At 39.3% G+C, this 15,118-nt stretch overlaps 1 protein-coding gene across 3 annotated transcripts; it reads left to right on the forward strand.

Annotated features, from left to right (window-relative positions):
• Positions 1 to 2,282: 2,282 nt before the first annotated feature.
• On the forward strand, positions 2,283 to 11,532 carry LOC106436197 (chromatin modification-related protein EAF1 B). 3 transcript variants are annotated; one of them, XM_013877155.3, is made up of 23 exons: positions 2,283 to 2,550; positions 2,733 to 2,829; positions 2,902 to 2,956; positions 3,015 to 3,103; positions 3,182 to 4,508; positions 4,618 to 4,737; positions 4,891 to 5,088; positions 5,311 to 5,502; positions 5,603 to 5,683; positions 5,798 to 5,855; positions 5,926 to 6,368; positions 6,477 to 6,530; positions 6,847 to 6,889; positions 7,207 to 7,379; positions 7,466 to 7,519; positions 7,604 to 7,684; positions 7,854 to 7,991; positions 8,080 to 8,196; positions 8,696 to 8,796; positions 8,884 to 9,048; positions 9,155 to 9,497; positions 9,602 to 11,076; positions 11,165 to 11,532. In XM_013877155.3, exons 2-22 carry the CDS (start codon positions 2,765 to 2,767, stop codon positions 10,979 to 10,981), a joined length of 5,277 nt encoding a protein of 1,758 aa, XP_013732609.1. In that variant the 5' UTR covers positions 2,283 to 2,550; positions 2,733 to 2,764; the 3' UTR covers positions 10,982 to 11,076; positions 11,165 to 11,532. The 3 variants fall into 3 exon arrangements, with proteins under 3 accessions (XP_013732609.1, XP_013732611.1, XP_048610681.1); XM_013877157.3 differs by having other exon boundaries at positions 2,291 to 2,550; positions 2,724 to 2,829; XM_048754724.1 differs by lacking the exon at positions 2,283 to 2,550 and having other exon boundaries at positions 2,717 to 2,829.
• The last annotated feature ends 3,586 nt before the right edge of the window (positions 11,533 to 15,118 follow it).

Below are 15,118 nucleotides of genomic sequence, written 5' to 3' on the forward strand. Positions count from 1 at the left end.
CATTCAAAGGGGGCACAGTTGGGTAGCAGTAGGCGGCGAATAATCTTTTCCGGAAGATGCAGTGATGAGCCTCTGGTTTCTACCATGTCCTCTATGGATAGTGCAAAATTTCTTGTTGCAATTCAGTGTCAGAAACTGCAATTGCGAAAGGGTAATAGTGAGATGTTAAGATTCAATAACATGCAAAGGAGAAGAAAAACTTATATTCACATCATTGAGTAACTGCTATCAATAAAAGTTGATTTTTCTCATAAAGTTTATGATTCAAACAACCTATCACTCTTATTGAATAATAGTTCTTGATTTAAAAAACTCGAGGTTGATTTATCAAGGTTGATTTTTAAAATCAAGGACTTTAGAGCTACATACTACAAGATTTTGGATACCGTTACAAATACTTGTTACTTCCCAACAGTTACAACACACCATTTATCATAAGGCATGTTGAGGTGGAGTTTTGGCCGCTTGAGCTTGACTCCGGGTTCTCCACGAAATCACCGATTGGCTTCACAATTGGGAGAACCATAGTCTTATTTCTATCGATCTAAGTTTAATAATACACTAAGTTCTTAACTGGTAGATCATTAACATTAGAATTATGCACTACATTATCCAATCCACAATCTTCAGAAAAACATTTAGAAAATCATTTATCAAAATGCTAATGGTCTCCAAATGTTGTTTGGCCAATGTTCTCATATGAAGTTTTTAAAAGAACATTTGCATTTATAATTTATAAAATTAAAGAAAATATATAATTAATTCATTTATTTTATTTAATAATATCAGAAAATTATTTTTATATCCAGAAAATAAAATTTTGATTTCTAAAATTAATTTACAATAAAATATTTTTTTTTATAAAAAATAGTATTTCACATTTAAAATATATTTTAATTTATATAATTTAATTTATATAGTTTAATATTTAAATGTGAAATATTATTTTTAAAAATAGATATTTTAATTATAAAATTTATTTTAAAATAATATTTTTCGATATAAACATAATTTTTAAATTATTAAATAAAATAAATAAATTATATATCTTTTTAATTTATATGTTAATATAATTTTATATATATATATTCATTAAAAATAAATATATTATATATTATATACTAATTTTTATAATAATTTTAATAACATACTCATACGGCTCTACCAATCATCCTATTAAACAGTTTAGCAAAAGCATACAACTTATGTAGCATACTGCTTCTATGGTATACTACTACTGCTTTATCATCTGCTCTGCAAATCAAAGCCTAAATGTGGGTGGATGCGTAATTTGAAGTTTCACATCGATGGAAAATAAAATTGATGAAACAAAAAGAACAGTTGAGGGTTTGAAAAAGAAAAAGATAAGATTTGTATATTTAGTTGAGATACGAAACAATTTTCATGATAAAAACAAGATAAGTTATATGGTCAGTATCTTTATTTTTTATTTTAATTTCCTAGAAATAATGACAAATCTGCAATTATTTATGTTCATGAAAACCTTTTTCGATATTTCATCTTACTTCAAAAGTGAATCATCTATTTTGTCGATTAAAACGTAAACTTATTCACTTTGCCAATTACAAATGTAACTAGGTGTTTGGTTTGCACTTGCGAACATAAATATTTTATAATTATTTATTAAAAATACATCCATTACTAATTAAAAGACTATAATAATAAATTATTATTTATATTTTCATTTAAAAAATCTTACGTATTATAATTATTTTTCATTCGTATGTATACTATATTTATTATCTTATTATATAAAATATAATTTTCTTCTATTAAATACTCTATTCTGAGCGTGACACATGTTATGAATTGAAAAACACAATATATATAAAAATTATTATTTTAAAAATATTTTTAGATTTTGGATATTTCTTATTATTATTAATTTTAATCACTTATCTAATCAAAATAATTTAAATTCGTTTTTATGTTTTTGACTAATATATATATTTTATTCATTAAAGATATAAACAATATTAACTGCTATAATTTTTAACATAAGAACTCAAATGTGAAAAAATCATTTCTCAGATAATAATAGATAGTTATCCAGTTTCCTACTATTTTCACTAAAAAAACAATTCCGGTTTGAGTTATTGAAGCAATTACACTCTGGTTAATTTTAATTTAATGTGGAAATAATTTCCAAAGAAGTAGATCGTGACTTCGTGAGGGACAGAGTTTCGCCAAGTAGCTGTTGTTGTATGTTCGAAAAAGAGCAAACAAAGGGCCCAAAAGAGGACGCAAGGCCCAGTACTCAGAGCGAGCGTGATGCGCATAGTTGCATCGAAGAGAAAAGAGAAGGAGCGAGAACAAAAAATTATCTGCGAGAGGGAAACGGAAATTGAAAGGAAAATTTTGCAATTCGACGTGATGAAATCCTTTGTCTGAACAAATTTCGTTTTCGTTTTCGTCTTCGATTCGAAACTGTTTCGACAGGAGAAAGTCGCGATTGCAGCAGCCCTAGGAGAAATTTTAATTTTCGTGCCCTAATTTCTTGCGTTTGCGTTTTCAAACGTCCAATCTCAGGTGACTCTTTGCTCAATTCCCTAATTTTTGAGATTTTCTCGTACGTCTGCTGTTTGATTAGAATGCTGAAAACTCGTCAAGTTAACTACTGGCAGCTACTTGTATTTCTAGCTCTTCGTGTCTCAACGTAGCTTCTTTGCATTAGCACTTACTAAAGTCGTGATGAATGCAAGTGTTTTCAGGATATCCTGTAGTAAATGCCGAGGTTGATCCCATGGAAGGAGGAGGACTTAGCGACACTGGAGCAGCAGCCATTCAGAAGGCTCAAGCGGACCTAAGGTATATTGCAATGTGTTTTCTTTTGCTGCTATTTAGTTTCTATTGAGTAACGAAAATCAATTGTTTCAACAGGCTGGAGTACCATGTCCGCGAGGAAAGGAGGAGAGAACTGGTGTTTCTGGAGAATGTATGCCATACTTTTTTTCTTTTTCTTTTTTGGCGTCTTATTATTCTCTCTTGTATAGGGTGGCAATCCTTTGGATTTCAAGTTTGGTTATGCTACTTCTCAAAGCGTCCAATCTACTTCGCTCACAGATAAGCAAGCAGTAAAGAGGTATTTTTGTTTCTTGTTTTTTTTTTTCTTTGTGATTTCATGGATCAACTCATGATTCTTTGCTATTTTCACGTACAGGGGAGTCAAGGATAGCCTTCTCCGGACTGCATCACCACCTGGTGATTCCGTGGAGAGTAGCGGTAGACCTGGAGTTTCTGAACCCAATACAGCTGATAATCTCTTGCTCTTTGATTCTGATAATAAGTCACTTGAAGGAGACAAAAATTCACAATATCCTAATAAGAGGAGCAGAACTTCTGAATCGCAACGGTCTTCCAAAGTTAATCATTCCCGGGATAAAAAGGAAACTGAAGATTCTGCCATTTTTCGCCCATATGCTCGTCGAAACCGATCTAAGATAAATCGTGATCCAGCACGGGCAAGCTCTACTGAGTTACTTCAGAGTCGTGGTGGTCTTGCAACGTCTCTCTCACTTCGCAAAGAGTCTTTGGATGTAAAGGGTTCTGATTCCGAACCAGGCAATCATAAGACTAGGCAAGTAACTTGTCCAACCTCTGCTACTTCCAATGGTAATACCCTTTTAAAGGATGTAGTCCCAGGAAACTTGTTTAAAACAGAAGATGATGAAATGGTTGTACGAGAAAGCACTGCTGCCACAGAAAACAGTCCAGTTGAAGAGAAGGTAAATATCGCTTATGGAGAGACTGGTCTTACTGGAGTGAAAGCACATGCTGTCTCTTCTAGTACAGTAATGGATTCTCTCAGTGCTGTGATGACTGGTTGCCAGGAAACTAACTCTAGCCAGTTGAATGGCCTTAAGGATCCCAGAGGAGAAAAAGAATGCTCAAAAGATAGCGCAGCTGTAGAGGCAAAACGGTTAGATCGAGAGTCCTCTCATGCTAACGACGTTGAAGTAGATGTACATACTAAAGTAGATCTCCGTAGAGTGGACAAATCTGACTCCAACAGTATGCCTATGCAGAATGCTTCAAGAGTAGACGAGATACTGGATCCCACAGTTTGCGAAATGGTGAATACAAAAAGAGACGAGGCTGGTGAATCTACCATCATTATTAGTGAGCAAAAGTCTGGGTATCGAAGCCAATTAAAATCGCTCAAAGTTGAAAATCAAGATCATACAAGTACAGTGGAGCCGCATAATGAAAGTAAATGGTCTGAAACTAAGAGCAAACAACAAGATGATTTGGACATTCCGCAAAATGATATTAAAGTTACTAGTGGGTTAGCTGACGCTTCCGACAGCTCTTTGTGGCCTATAACGTCTCAGGCAGCTATAGAAACCAATCCTTGCAGAGTTAGGAAAAACATATTGCCGGACCCTGGCAGTACAGCACTAGAAGAACAGCATAGCTTAGACGATAGCTCAAGAAAGGCGAATACTTTGATGGAGGACTCTATCCTTGAGGAGGCACGAAATATAAAGGTTCTCTTTTTCAACTTGGCTTGGTGATCTCAACCCGCCAAGCTTCGGAAGAAGTTCTAGTTACTTTTTTTGTCCATTGTCTTGTATGTCTTACATGCTACACTAACAGGAAAAAAGACAGAGGATTGTTGAATTATCTTTGGGCACCTTACCAGTGGAGGTTCGTACGAGATCTCAATGGGACTTTGTCCTTGAAGAAATGACATGGCTGGCAAATGATTTTGCGCAGGTGTGGTGTACTTGATCTTTCTTATCTGATTTTATCAAATCAAATGAAAATTATGCTTTTTATGGACTGCCATGCTGGTTATTACTGGAACATTTATGACTACGTAGAGATATTGCATTTCTGTTGAACTCACTTTTACTTCTTGAATTTTAGGAGCGTCTTTGGAAGATGACTGCTGCCATGCAGATTTGCCATCGAGCTACTTTTACCTCTCAGCTGAAATTTGAGGATCGAATTCAGCACAGAAATCTGAAAAGCTTAGCTTCAACCTTGGCTAATGATGTCTTGCAGTTCTGGAATTCTGTGGAGGTCCTTAGGGAGCAAGAGGAGACAAGCTTGGGAACTAATACGGTATACGACTGCCTCACATATCTGTCTTATGGTTTTTCTTTTCCTTTGGCGCGCGCGCGCACACACACACACACACACATTCTTTGTATTTCGCCTCAGTCTGCAACATTGGATTACTCTGATTTTCTTTGCATAGTCTTCCATCTTGAAGCCTAAGAGCTTGCTCTGATTTTGTTTCTCTTTTATTACACTGCCGATGATTCCTTTTTGGATCATATGCAGGAGACAGTGAAGGAATTGAAGTCTGATAGTGGCGACAAACGTTCAGCTTCTGGTGTCAGAGAATATGCACGCAGATTTTTGAAGTTTATGAAGTCGTCTACCCCCCATCTGCAAGCAGCAGCACCGTCGACACCTGAGCATATGTGTGACCCTGGCATAGCGGAGACATCTTGGGATGATCAGCTTACAGAAGTATGAAATTAGTCATTTGTTTTTTCTGCAGCCTTTCGATTGAATACTAGCTTTGTGGATAACTCTCTATAACGTTGTAACTGATCTTTTTCATGTACAGGAAAGCTTATTTTATTCAGTTCCATCTGGTGCAATGGAGGCCTATCGAGGGTCCATTGAATCTCATCTTGTCTTGTGTGAGGTATGTGAGAGTATTTAGTGCTAGGAGCTCTGGTCAGGGCCTTTCTTGGGTGTAGCATATATATATATGTATGTTTGAATTTCTGAAGATATCTAACAACATTATCCGTATCAGAAATCCGGAAGTAGCATACAGGAGGAGGTTGAGACATCAGCGTATGATCCGGCAGAAGGTATGCCCAATATATTTTGTTGAGCTCCACATTCTGGTTAAACGAATGCTGATAATTTTTTCAACTATAGATACAGGATACAATGGTTATGATGAGGATGACGAAGAAACGAGTAGCTATTATATGCCTGGAGCTCTTAGATATAGGAAATCAAATAATTTAACCCACAAGAAAAGAAAGAACTCGATGAAGTATCATTCTGCCCGGTCATATGACCATGGGGCTGATTTGCCACACGGTAGCTATACTGGTCGCTCCAACCCATTGATGGACAAAAGGCCTGCCAGTAATCTTAATGTTGGTTCAGTTTTAATGAAGCGAAATCGCACTGCCTCCAGGCATAGGATTGTGAGTGGGGACACTAGTGGAGACACTAGTTCTTTTCAGGATGAGCAAAGTAGTTTGAATGGTGGATCTGCCGTTCAAAAAGGCACAGAAGTTGAATCTAGTCGTAATTTTGAGAAGCAGTTACCTTATGACATGGCTGAAACATCAGACAAACCTAAGAATAAGGTTCATCTGCTTTACAATATGTTTCGACATATATCTGGCTTGATTTTCATAGAATATATTTTATTAATTCTAGCATTATATGATCATTTTTATTTTTCATTTTCACAGGGCTCTGCATATGAGCAATCCTGGCATCGTGATTCAATGGTCCATGGTGAACAGGTAATATTTCTGGTAAAAGATCTTGAAAGCTAATGTCAACAAATGGCTAAGTAAAGCGCCACAAAAGTTTTTAACAGTGTCAGTTTTTTATTGAAATGATAAATGTGATATATGTTGGGGCTGTTTGAAACCTTTGAGAGTAATCTCCTCATTGACTTTGACTTTTAACACTTGTCTTCTCGTTTTTGTTTCCTTTAATCATAGTAAGTCGTAGATATTGACAGTAATCTTACTTGAAATTGGAAGCATTATGTTATTAAGTAGGTAATTGTAATAGATCTACTAGAAAGAATCTAATGAGCTCTTATTTTGGCAGGAGCACCGGAAGAAGAGACCGCAGAATGAATTCAATATGAATGGTATCAATCAATTATCCGCTTTTAACTTCTTGTTGCATGACTGCTTGAGTTTGTTCTTTAGCCTTCAGGTCTAACTGGGGGAAGCCTAAGCTTCACCTGGTAGCTAGAGTTTCAATACTTTAGGAACTGTTGCACACTATTGTTTAAATTGTTCAGTTTTATCATCATTAAACTCTAAAGTGAAAGTTCTTCATATGGATTTAGTTCTACAGCTTCTGGGATGACTTGGTTACAATATTATGATGGCATGTATCTCTCTTTTAGTCAGAATGCTTCTTTTGAGATCTCGATGACATTTTTAGCTGTATTTTTGTAAGGTCTGTATGGTCCACATAAGAAGCAAAAGACTGCCAAACAATCACTGCAGAATAATTTTCGTAGTACTATTCCTTCTCCGGCAGCTTCTCAGATGAGCAATATGTCCAACCCCAACAAATTTCTTAAGTTCATTGGGGGCCGGGACAGGGGCAAAAAATTAAAAGGCTTAAAGGTAGATGCTCCGATTATTTTCTCACTCCTTTACAATCTTGTTTTATTCTAAGATACGTCTTGAAATTAGAAACTTTGTTTATGCAGATTTCTTCTGGTCAACATGGATCTGAAAATCCATGGACACTGTTTGAGGACCAGGTTTATATTTTTTTATCTCTGTTGAACATATAAAGATTGTAGGTTGCATTTTGCATATCTGAAATATTGTTTTCCACTATGTAGGCGCTTGTTGTCCTGGTGCATGACATGGGCCCTAACTGGGAGCTCATTACTGATGCTTTGAAAAGCACTCTTAAAATTAAGGTAAGAGTGTGCTTGTTCTGAAATTTCTTAAGATGTTACAATGTAAAATGACATTGGGTTTTTGACATAAAAAACATGATGACATTGGGCTGGTAAATGCTTTTTTTTTTCACTTATCCATTGTGCTGGAAAAGTTGTTTGAGTGCCTTTTTTTACATTAACTATACAGCGTATATATCGTCATCCAAGTGATTGCAAGGAGCGGCATAGGATTCTACTGGACAAAACTGGTGGTGATGGGGCTGATAGTGCTGAAGACTCAGGAAATTCTCAGGCTTATCCATCCACTTTACCTGGCATCCCAAAGGTTTTCAATTTACCTGTGACATTGAATTAAAGCTTCCAATTTGTTTAGTTTAACCTGTGGTTTCCCTGGAATGGTTTGTTATACTCAGGGAAGTGCGAGACAGTTGTTTCAACGCTTGCAAGGGCCGGTGGAAGAAGATACACTGAAGTCCCATTTTGAGACGATTTGTTCGATTGGGAAGAAATTTCATCAAAGATTCATACAGGTCCGTTCATCCAATGGTTACCTTTTTCTTAGAAAACTTGTTTTTATGCTTGTTATTCAACCATATTCTGACTACAATCGTAGCTCCTCCTGTATGCAAATATGGAGTTAGAAATTCGGAATTATGTAGAAATTATTGTTTCCGAGAGTGTCACTAGTGCTATTTTGGTCTATAGCACACCAAATTCTGTTTGTTAGTATTGTATGGAGCTGCTTACTTGTTTTGGCTGTCGATTTTGGACATCTGGCTCATGTTGTTTGCAATAGGCATATGTTGCACTTGCTTTTTCTTCATTGACAGAATTTATGCTGAAGAAGGCATCTAGCGTCACTTTTATTTGACATAACAGTCTGCATCTATCATTTCATAGATGAAATATTAGGATTGCTACAATATTTAGGACGATGTATAAGAGTTTGAATATTAAAACCCTAATGGTCCTGATTCTGTTTCTTCTTGCTGCTTCTGTATGTTTGGTGTTGCTTCATCTATCTTCAAGAATGATTGTCGGGATCCTAAGCAGATAGTACCAGTTCACAATTCTCAAGTTATGGCTCTTTCTCATGTATTTCCAAATAATCTGAATGGAAGTGTTCTCACGTAAGTTTTGGTGTTTCTTAAGATTTATGTATTTCCTGATTACTAAATCTTCCACTTTTCTAATATATCGCTTCTCCCCGGATGAAGGCCCCTTGATCTCTGTGATACATCAACGTCAGGTGAAGATGTATTTTCACTTGAAAATTCAGGTCTTTCAATGCTGCCGGTGTTACCAGTGGTTCCTGCATCTGAAGCAAATCCTTCTAGCAATAACTTGTCAACCACATCTAGCCCAACCAGTGCGTCAGCAAGGTATTTTTCATTTTCCTTGTCTGTATACAGTTCTGCATCTCAGCTTAAATCACAGGTTGTTTCAACGTCAAATGATTGACTTTTTTTTTTCTTTCTGGGATGATAGATTCAATATTGCTAGAGGATCGTTGCCACCAGAGGAACAACACCGAATCCAACAACATAACCCGACGTCATCCGGTAGAAACCGGCAGCAGCCTTCTTTATCAATTCCAGCAGCTGTCTCAGGACCTGATCCTGGGCCTCGCCCACCTGGTGGAAATGCTATTAGTGTAAATGGAACCCAGAGGAGCTCACCGCTGTCAAGGCCTGGGGTAAGCCCATTGGCAGTGCCAAACACTGGCAGCATGCTTTCCTCTGGGATGGGAGGAATTTCAAATACTGGAAATATTAAATCTGTAGGAAACTCTACGTTAAGGCCCCGTGGAGCCATGCAGCATATGATGCGGGTAAACATCTTTCTCCTTATAATTTTGTCTAATATCACTGACCAATTGCAATTTTGAGCCAGTTTGTGAACAATTCATCTGATTTGCATGAGTTTCGGATGCAGGCTGGCAAAGGGAATGGTCTGGGGATTCCGGCTTTGAGTTCTGGATTTACCAATCAAACAATTCCCTCAGTTCAGGCCTATCCAGGCCATCTTTCCCAGCAGCATCAGCTGTCGCAACAGCCGCATGTTCTTGGCAACTCACTTAATCATCATCTCCAGAGTCCTAATCGTGCAGCTGGGACACAGCAGCAAGCGTTAGCTGCTAATCGTCAAAGACAAATGGCTCAGCGATATTTGCAGCAGCAGCAACAGTTTCCAGCAGCCGGTGCTATGCCGCCACATGCACTTTCATCACGACCTCAAGTTACTCCTGTATCTTCTCCGCAAAGCAGTCCTCAATCGCAACCACTTGCTTCGTCTCAGCCATTATCGATACCTCCGTCGTCAAATATGACAGCAATTGGACATCAGCAACCTCTAAAACCGCAGTTACCGGTTCATGGTCTGGGTAGGAATCCTCAGTCTGGTGCTTCAAAAGTAAACAATCAAGCTGGAAAACAGCGGCAGCGACAACCCCAGCAGCAAACTGGAAAACAACATCCACACCAACGGCAACCAACTCTTGGCCAGCAGCAAAATAAACCTTTGAAAGGAGGAAACATCATGCATCAGAGTATCTCTGTTGATCCCTCACACTTAAATGGTTCTACTATGTCCCCTGGTGTACTGGGTACTGAAAAAGTAGAGGCGACAGTTAAAGCTGTGCCGAGTCAGCCATCCAACCTAGTGACTGCAGTGAACACATATACAGAGTCTAAACCACTGGATCCTCCAGCAGTTGTTACACCAGCAGTTGCACAACCCAACCATCAAAATTTGCTGCTACACCAAAAGCAGGGCAATCAGCCGCTACTAACATCTCATAGAACCGTTCATCAAAGTCACGACTTATCGAAGCAGCCCCCTCGCAACCCACAGTCTGTCATCAATACCACCCAAACAGCTAGTATTGGTGTTACAAAGGTTGAGCCTCAGGCAAGTATTAGTTCGATACCCACGGTTACAGTTGGTTCTACTGCTGTCAGTTCTCCGAAAGAATTGGACTTACCATCGTGCGACTCCTCGGAGAAGAAAAGTGTTTCTAAACTAAGCAGTTCTATTACAAATTCATCTGGGAGAGACCCAGTAACAGATATGGCGAAAGACTTAGGCATTTCGGATCATGGCGACAAGGCTGTAACAGAAAGACAACAGGAACAGCTACGACAATCTCCACCTTTAGTTCAAAGGACGCCACAGTTATCAGAACAATTGCTTGTTCAAAATCAAAAACATATTCCTTCTGAACAGCAGAAGCAGCAGCCTTATCTTAAGACGCTGGAATTAGAAGCAATCCATGAAAAGTCAACTCACAGGCCTCCTGACACCAAGGTGGAATGAGAGATGAACCTAGAAGCTCAAGCAGTTGAGATCCTGCGAGGGTTACGTTTGCTTAACCTACAGTGTACAGGTTCCAACTGATCTAATATCTAATGGTAAATCTTGCATTCACTACAATGCTTAAAATATTCATTGGTTGAGTAAGAGAAACTAACTGAGACAAGTGTATGCTTAACTTTGCAGATGCAGTTTGCTAATTTAGAAATGGCTCGTTTGATGGTGTGAGAACGTTTGGATGATTCGTGCTCGTCTTTTGGCCTCAATTTCAACAGTGGAGGTATCTGATGGGCCCAACTATATATTCTTCCAAATCCTAACCTAATAAAATCATGCATCGTTGTAGTTAATCCTTTTCTTTTGGTTTGGAAGAGTAGAAAGAGTTTTTTCTTTTTTGGTAAAGGGTAGAAACAGTCGCTGTAGAGAGGTTAAGTTGTGTACACAAGTTTTCTCCGAACCCACTTTTTGCATCCTCCAGTTTGTGGTGTATATATATATTATTAGCCTTAGGGCCCTTTTTTTTTTTGTCATCTGTTAAAATATATTTGACGTTACTTCAAGGTTTCACATTACATAATAGTTAGTTACGTAATGCCAACAATGGCAGAAACTACCTATGGGAATACAACAATCTCCCCTAGAAAAATTGCTCCACAAGTCAGTTACTATACCCCATCCAAAAAATACCTCCAAAAAAATCTACCCAAGCACCTAAGCAGAGGGTCCTGCTGCCACATACGAATGTGTCTGTCCTCCTTTGGTTACCCCTTTAGCAATGAGGAGAACTCTTCTGTTGTTTGCTCTATCTTCCTTCACCAATCTCCACCATTCAAGACCACACAATTTACCTAGAATAAGCCCTATCTCTCCTTTAAAGTTAGGCCAGACGTTAGGTCAAAGAACCATTTGAGTTATGTCGCCATCGTCTAAAGCAAATATCACCTTGTTTTGGTGATGAGATACAATACTTTCCACTGACCAAACCAAGACTTGCAGTTTTGCATCATGAAGGCTACCAATCTCTCCCATGAAGAGTCACCTTGCCTTTCTCATCCCTTAAGACCCAAGCTCCTCCAGCCAAACGAATGCCTTTCATCCAATCGACGCCAATGTTACATTTGAACCAACCCTTCGGAGGAGGAACCCATCTTTTCTGGCAAGCCGTGCCATCACCTCGTTCTTGTGCATCCTCCTTTTGCTCCTCCACTTGCGCTAAACTCCACATTTCCGACTCCACAAAACTTTTTTCTACCAGCTCAAACAACCCCGCTTGTTTTCCTTCAAACATCAGATTGTTCCTGTTCTTCCAAAGAAACCAAGTGATCCATGGCAGCGCATTACGTACCTTGCTTGGGATTGATTTGTTAAACCCCATTGAGAATAGGTGATGAATGTTGGCGTAGTGAGAAGTCAAATCAAAGCCACCAGGGGGAGAAGGAACATTCGCCAAAGCCCAAACTTGGCGCCCAAACTTGGCGCGCAACATGACATGTGAAGAGGATGTGATTGATTGACTCTCCTTGGAACCCGCAGGCTTGACAACACGGGTCCAACCTGATGCCCCTCTTCACAAGCAGTTCACCAACAGAAATCGCATTGCTCAAGGCTCTCCATAGAAAAGTTTTAATCTTAGGAGGAGTCTTGAGTTTCCAGGCCGCAATCTTCAACTCATTTAGAGAGGGCAGAGCTTCGGCTTCTCTGATCTCTTCCTCCCTCGCCATTCTGTTTTTTAGCCAATACCCCGATTTAACTGAGTAACTACCATGCTTGTTATGCTGCCACACCCAGAAATCATCTCCCTCAAAGACAGGTTTCATTGTCATTATCCTTGCGACGTCTTCCTCAAAGAACAGATCGTGAAGGATATTTAAATTCCAGCATCTATTTTCCTCGTCAATCAACTTATCCACGCAGAGCAAAAGGTCGACACAAATGTTTTTCATTAAAGGTCTCCTCATCATTTCACCTTCAATCCAAGCATCAACCCACACAGACACTGTCTTACCATTGCCAATCTTCTTTTTGATTCCCATAACAAGTAATTCCTTGCCAAACTGAATGCTCCGCCAAGCATAGGAGGGTCTAGGCCCGTTTGAGGCAGCTAAGAACTCACTGGAGGGAAAGTAGCGGCTCTTGAACACTTTGGCAAAAAGAGATTCCGGCTCGTTGAGGATCCTCCACGCCTGTTTGGCCAGTAACGATTGATTGAAGCTTTGGATGTCCTTAAAGCCCAATCCCCCTTGCTCCTTTGCCAGAGATAATTTCGACCAACTCAACCAGTGCAACTTCCTCTTGTGCTCTAAGGAATTCCACCAGAAATCTGCCATTGCTCTTGTCAAGTTTTCACAGGACGTCGATCTTAGTTAATTTGAAACAGGACATGGCATAGATCGGCATAGCCATGGCGACTGCCTTGATTAGAATTTCCTTCCCTCCTAGCGACAACTGTTTCATGAACCAACCCGATAGCCTATCCTTTAGCCTGTCGTAGATGTACGCCAGCATTTCCGTCTTGGACCCACTAAAGCATTCAAGCAATCCTAGGTAGGAACCTGAACCCCCTTCCTTCTGGATTCCTGTAACTCTTTTGATCACATTTCTAACATTCTCGTGCACCTTGGATCCAAAAGTAATGGCGGACTTAGCTATACTCACTTGTTGACCAGTCGCTTTCTCATACACCTTAAGGATTCTCATCAACTCTGCAGCTTGGTCCTGATTCGCTCTACAGATTAGCAAGCTGTCATCGGCGAATAACATGTGATGAATCATCAGACCTTCTTCATCAAATCTGATGCCCTGAATCTTATCATTCCTAGCTGCTGTGTTCAACATGTGAATCAAGCCCTCTGTACCCAAAATAAGGAGGAATGGAGACATCGGGTCACCCTGCCTGAGCCCTCTCTCTGGTTGGATGCACCCAAAAGCTTGATTATTAATCAGTGTGGAGAAAGTGACCGATGACACGCAGAACATAACCCTCTCTATCCATACCTCAGCAAAACCTAAAGCCCTCAACAGCACCTTCAAATAATTCCACTCAACCCGATCGTAGGCCTTGGACATATCGGATTTGATAGCCATGAAATCTTTAGAAAAATTATCATTGGTTCTCAGCGCATGCACTATCTCATGAGCAATGAGAATGTTATCAGTGATAAGCCGTTCTTCGACAAACGCTGACTGAGTTGCAGATACTAAGTCCGGGAGCATAGGTTTAAGCCTGTTCACCATTATCTTCGATATCATCTTGTACAGGACCGAGCACAAGCTGATTGGACGGAGATCAGTCATCAGAATTGGGTCAGTTATCTTAGGCAGAAGGCACAGATGAGTGTAGTTCCATTCCTTGGGGAACACCCCATGTAGGAAGAAATTCTTCACTTCTTCTGTTACCTGGCCTCCAACATTTCTCCAATATTTTTGGAAGAACAAACCTGACATTCCGTCTGGCCCCGGTGCACTTGCTAGATTGATAGAAAACACCGCGTCTGTGACCTCCTCGTTAGTTACATCCCTTGTCAACAAATCATTCATAGTCACTGAGACCTTCGCAGTAAAACCTTCAAAGAGCTGATCATAATTCCCAACCTCTCCTGCCTTGAACAATTTATTGAAGTAGTCTGTAGCAACCTGCGCCTTCGCAGCTTCAGAAAATTGTAGCTGTCCTTTCTCATCCATCAGCTTATCAATTCTCTTCCTATTTCTGTTCGCTTTGACCGAAGAATGATAATATCTGGTATTGAGATCACCTTTAGTGGCCCATTTGTCCTTGTTCCTCTGCTTCCAATACTTTTCTTCCTCTCTGTATGACTTGATCAACTCAGTTTTCAGGTAGTTCACTCTTACTCCAGACGGGAAACTAGATGATTGTTCCGCTTCCAGGGCTATTTGAATCTGCACCAGTTTATCCCTGGAGTTAAGGTTGAAATTCTTCTTCCATCTACTCAAGGACTTGCGGCATTGCTTGAGTTTGTCTGATACCGATGATCCAAAAAACTTATGATTAGTCAGCCACGCCTTCTTAATTTCTTCCTTGACTCCAGGCTTGTTCAGAAATCTACTATCAAATTTGAAGCTTCCTCTGTAGGATTCCGTAGATTCCAACAACTTGACCAGCACCGGTCTGTGATCCGACCC

The sequence above is a fragment of the Brassica napus genome, chromosome C4, assembly GCF_020379485.1.
Source record: "Brassica napus cultivar Da-Ae chromosome C4, Da-Ae, whole genome shotgun sequence".
NCBI lineage: Eukaryota > Viridiplantae > Streptophyta > Magnoliopsida > Brassicales > Brassicaceae > Brassica > Brassica napus.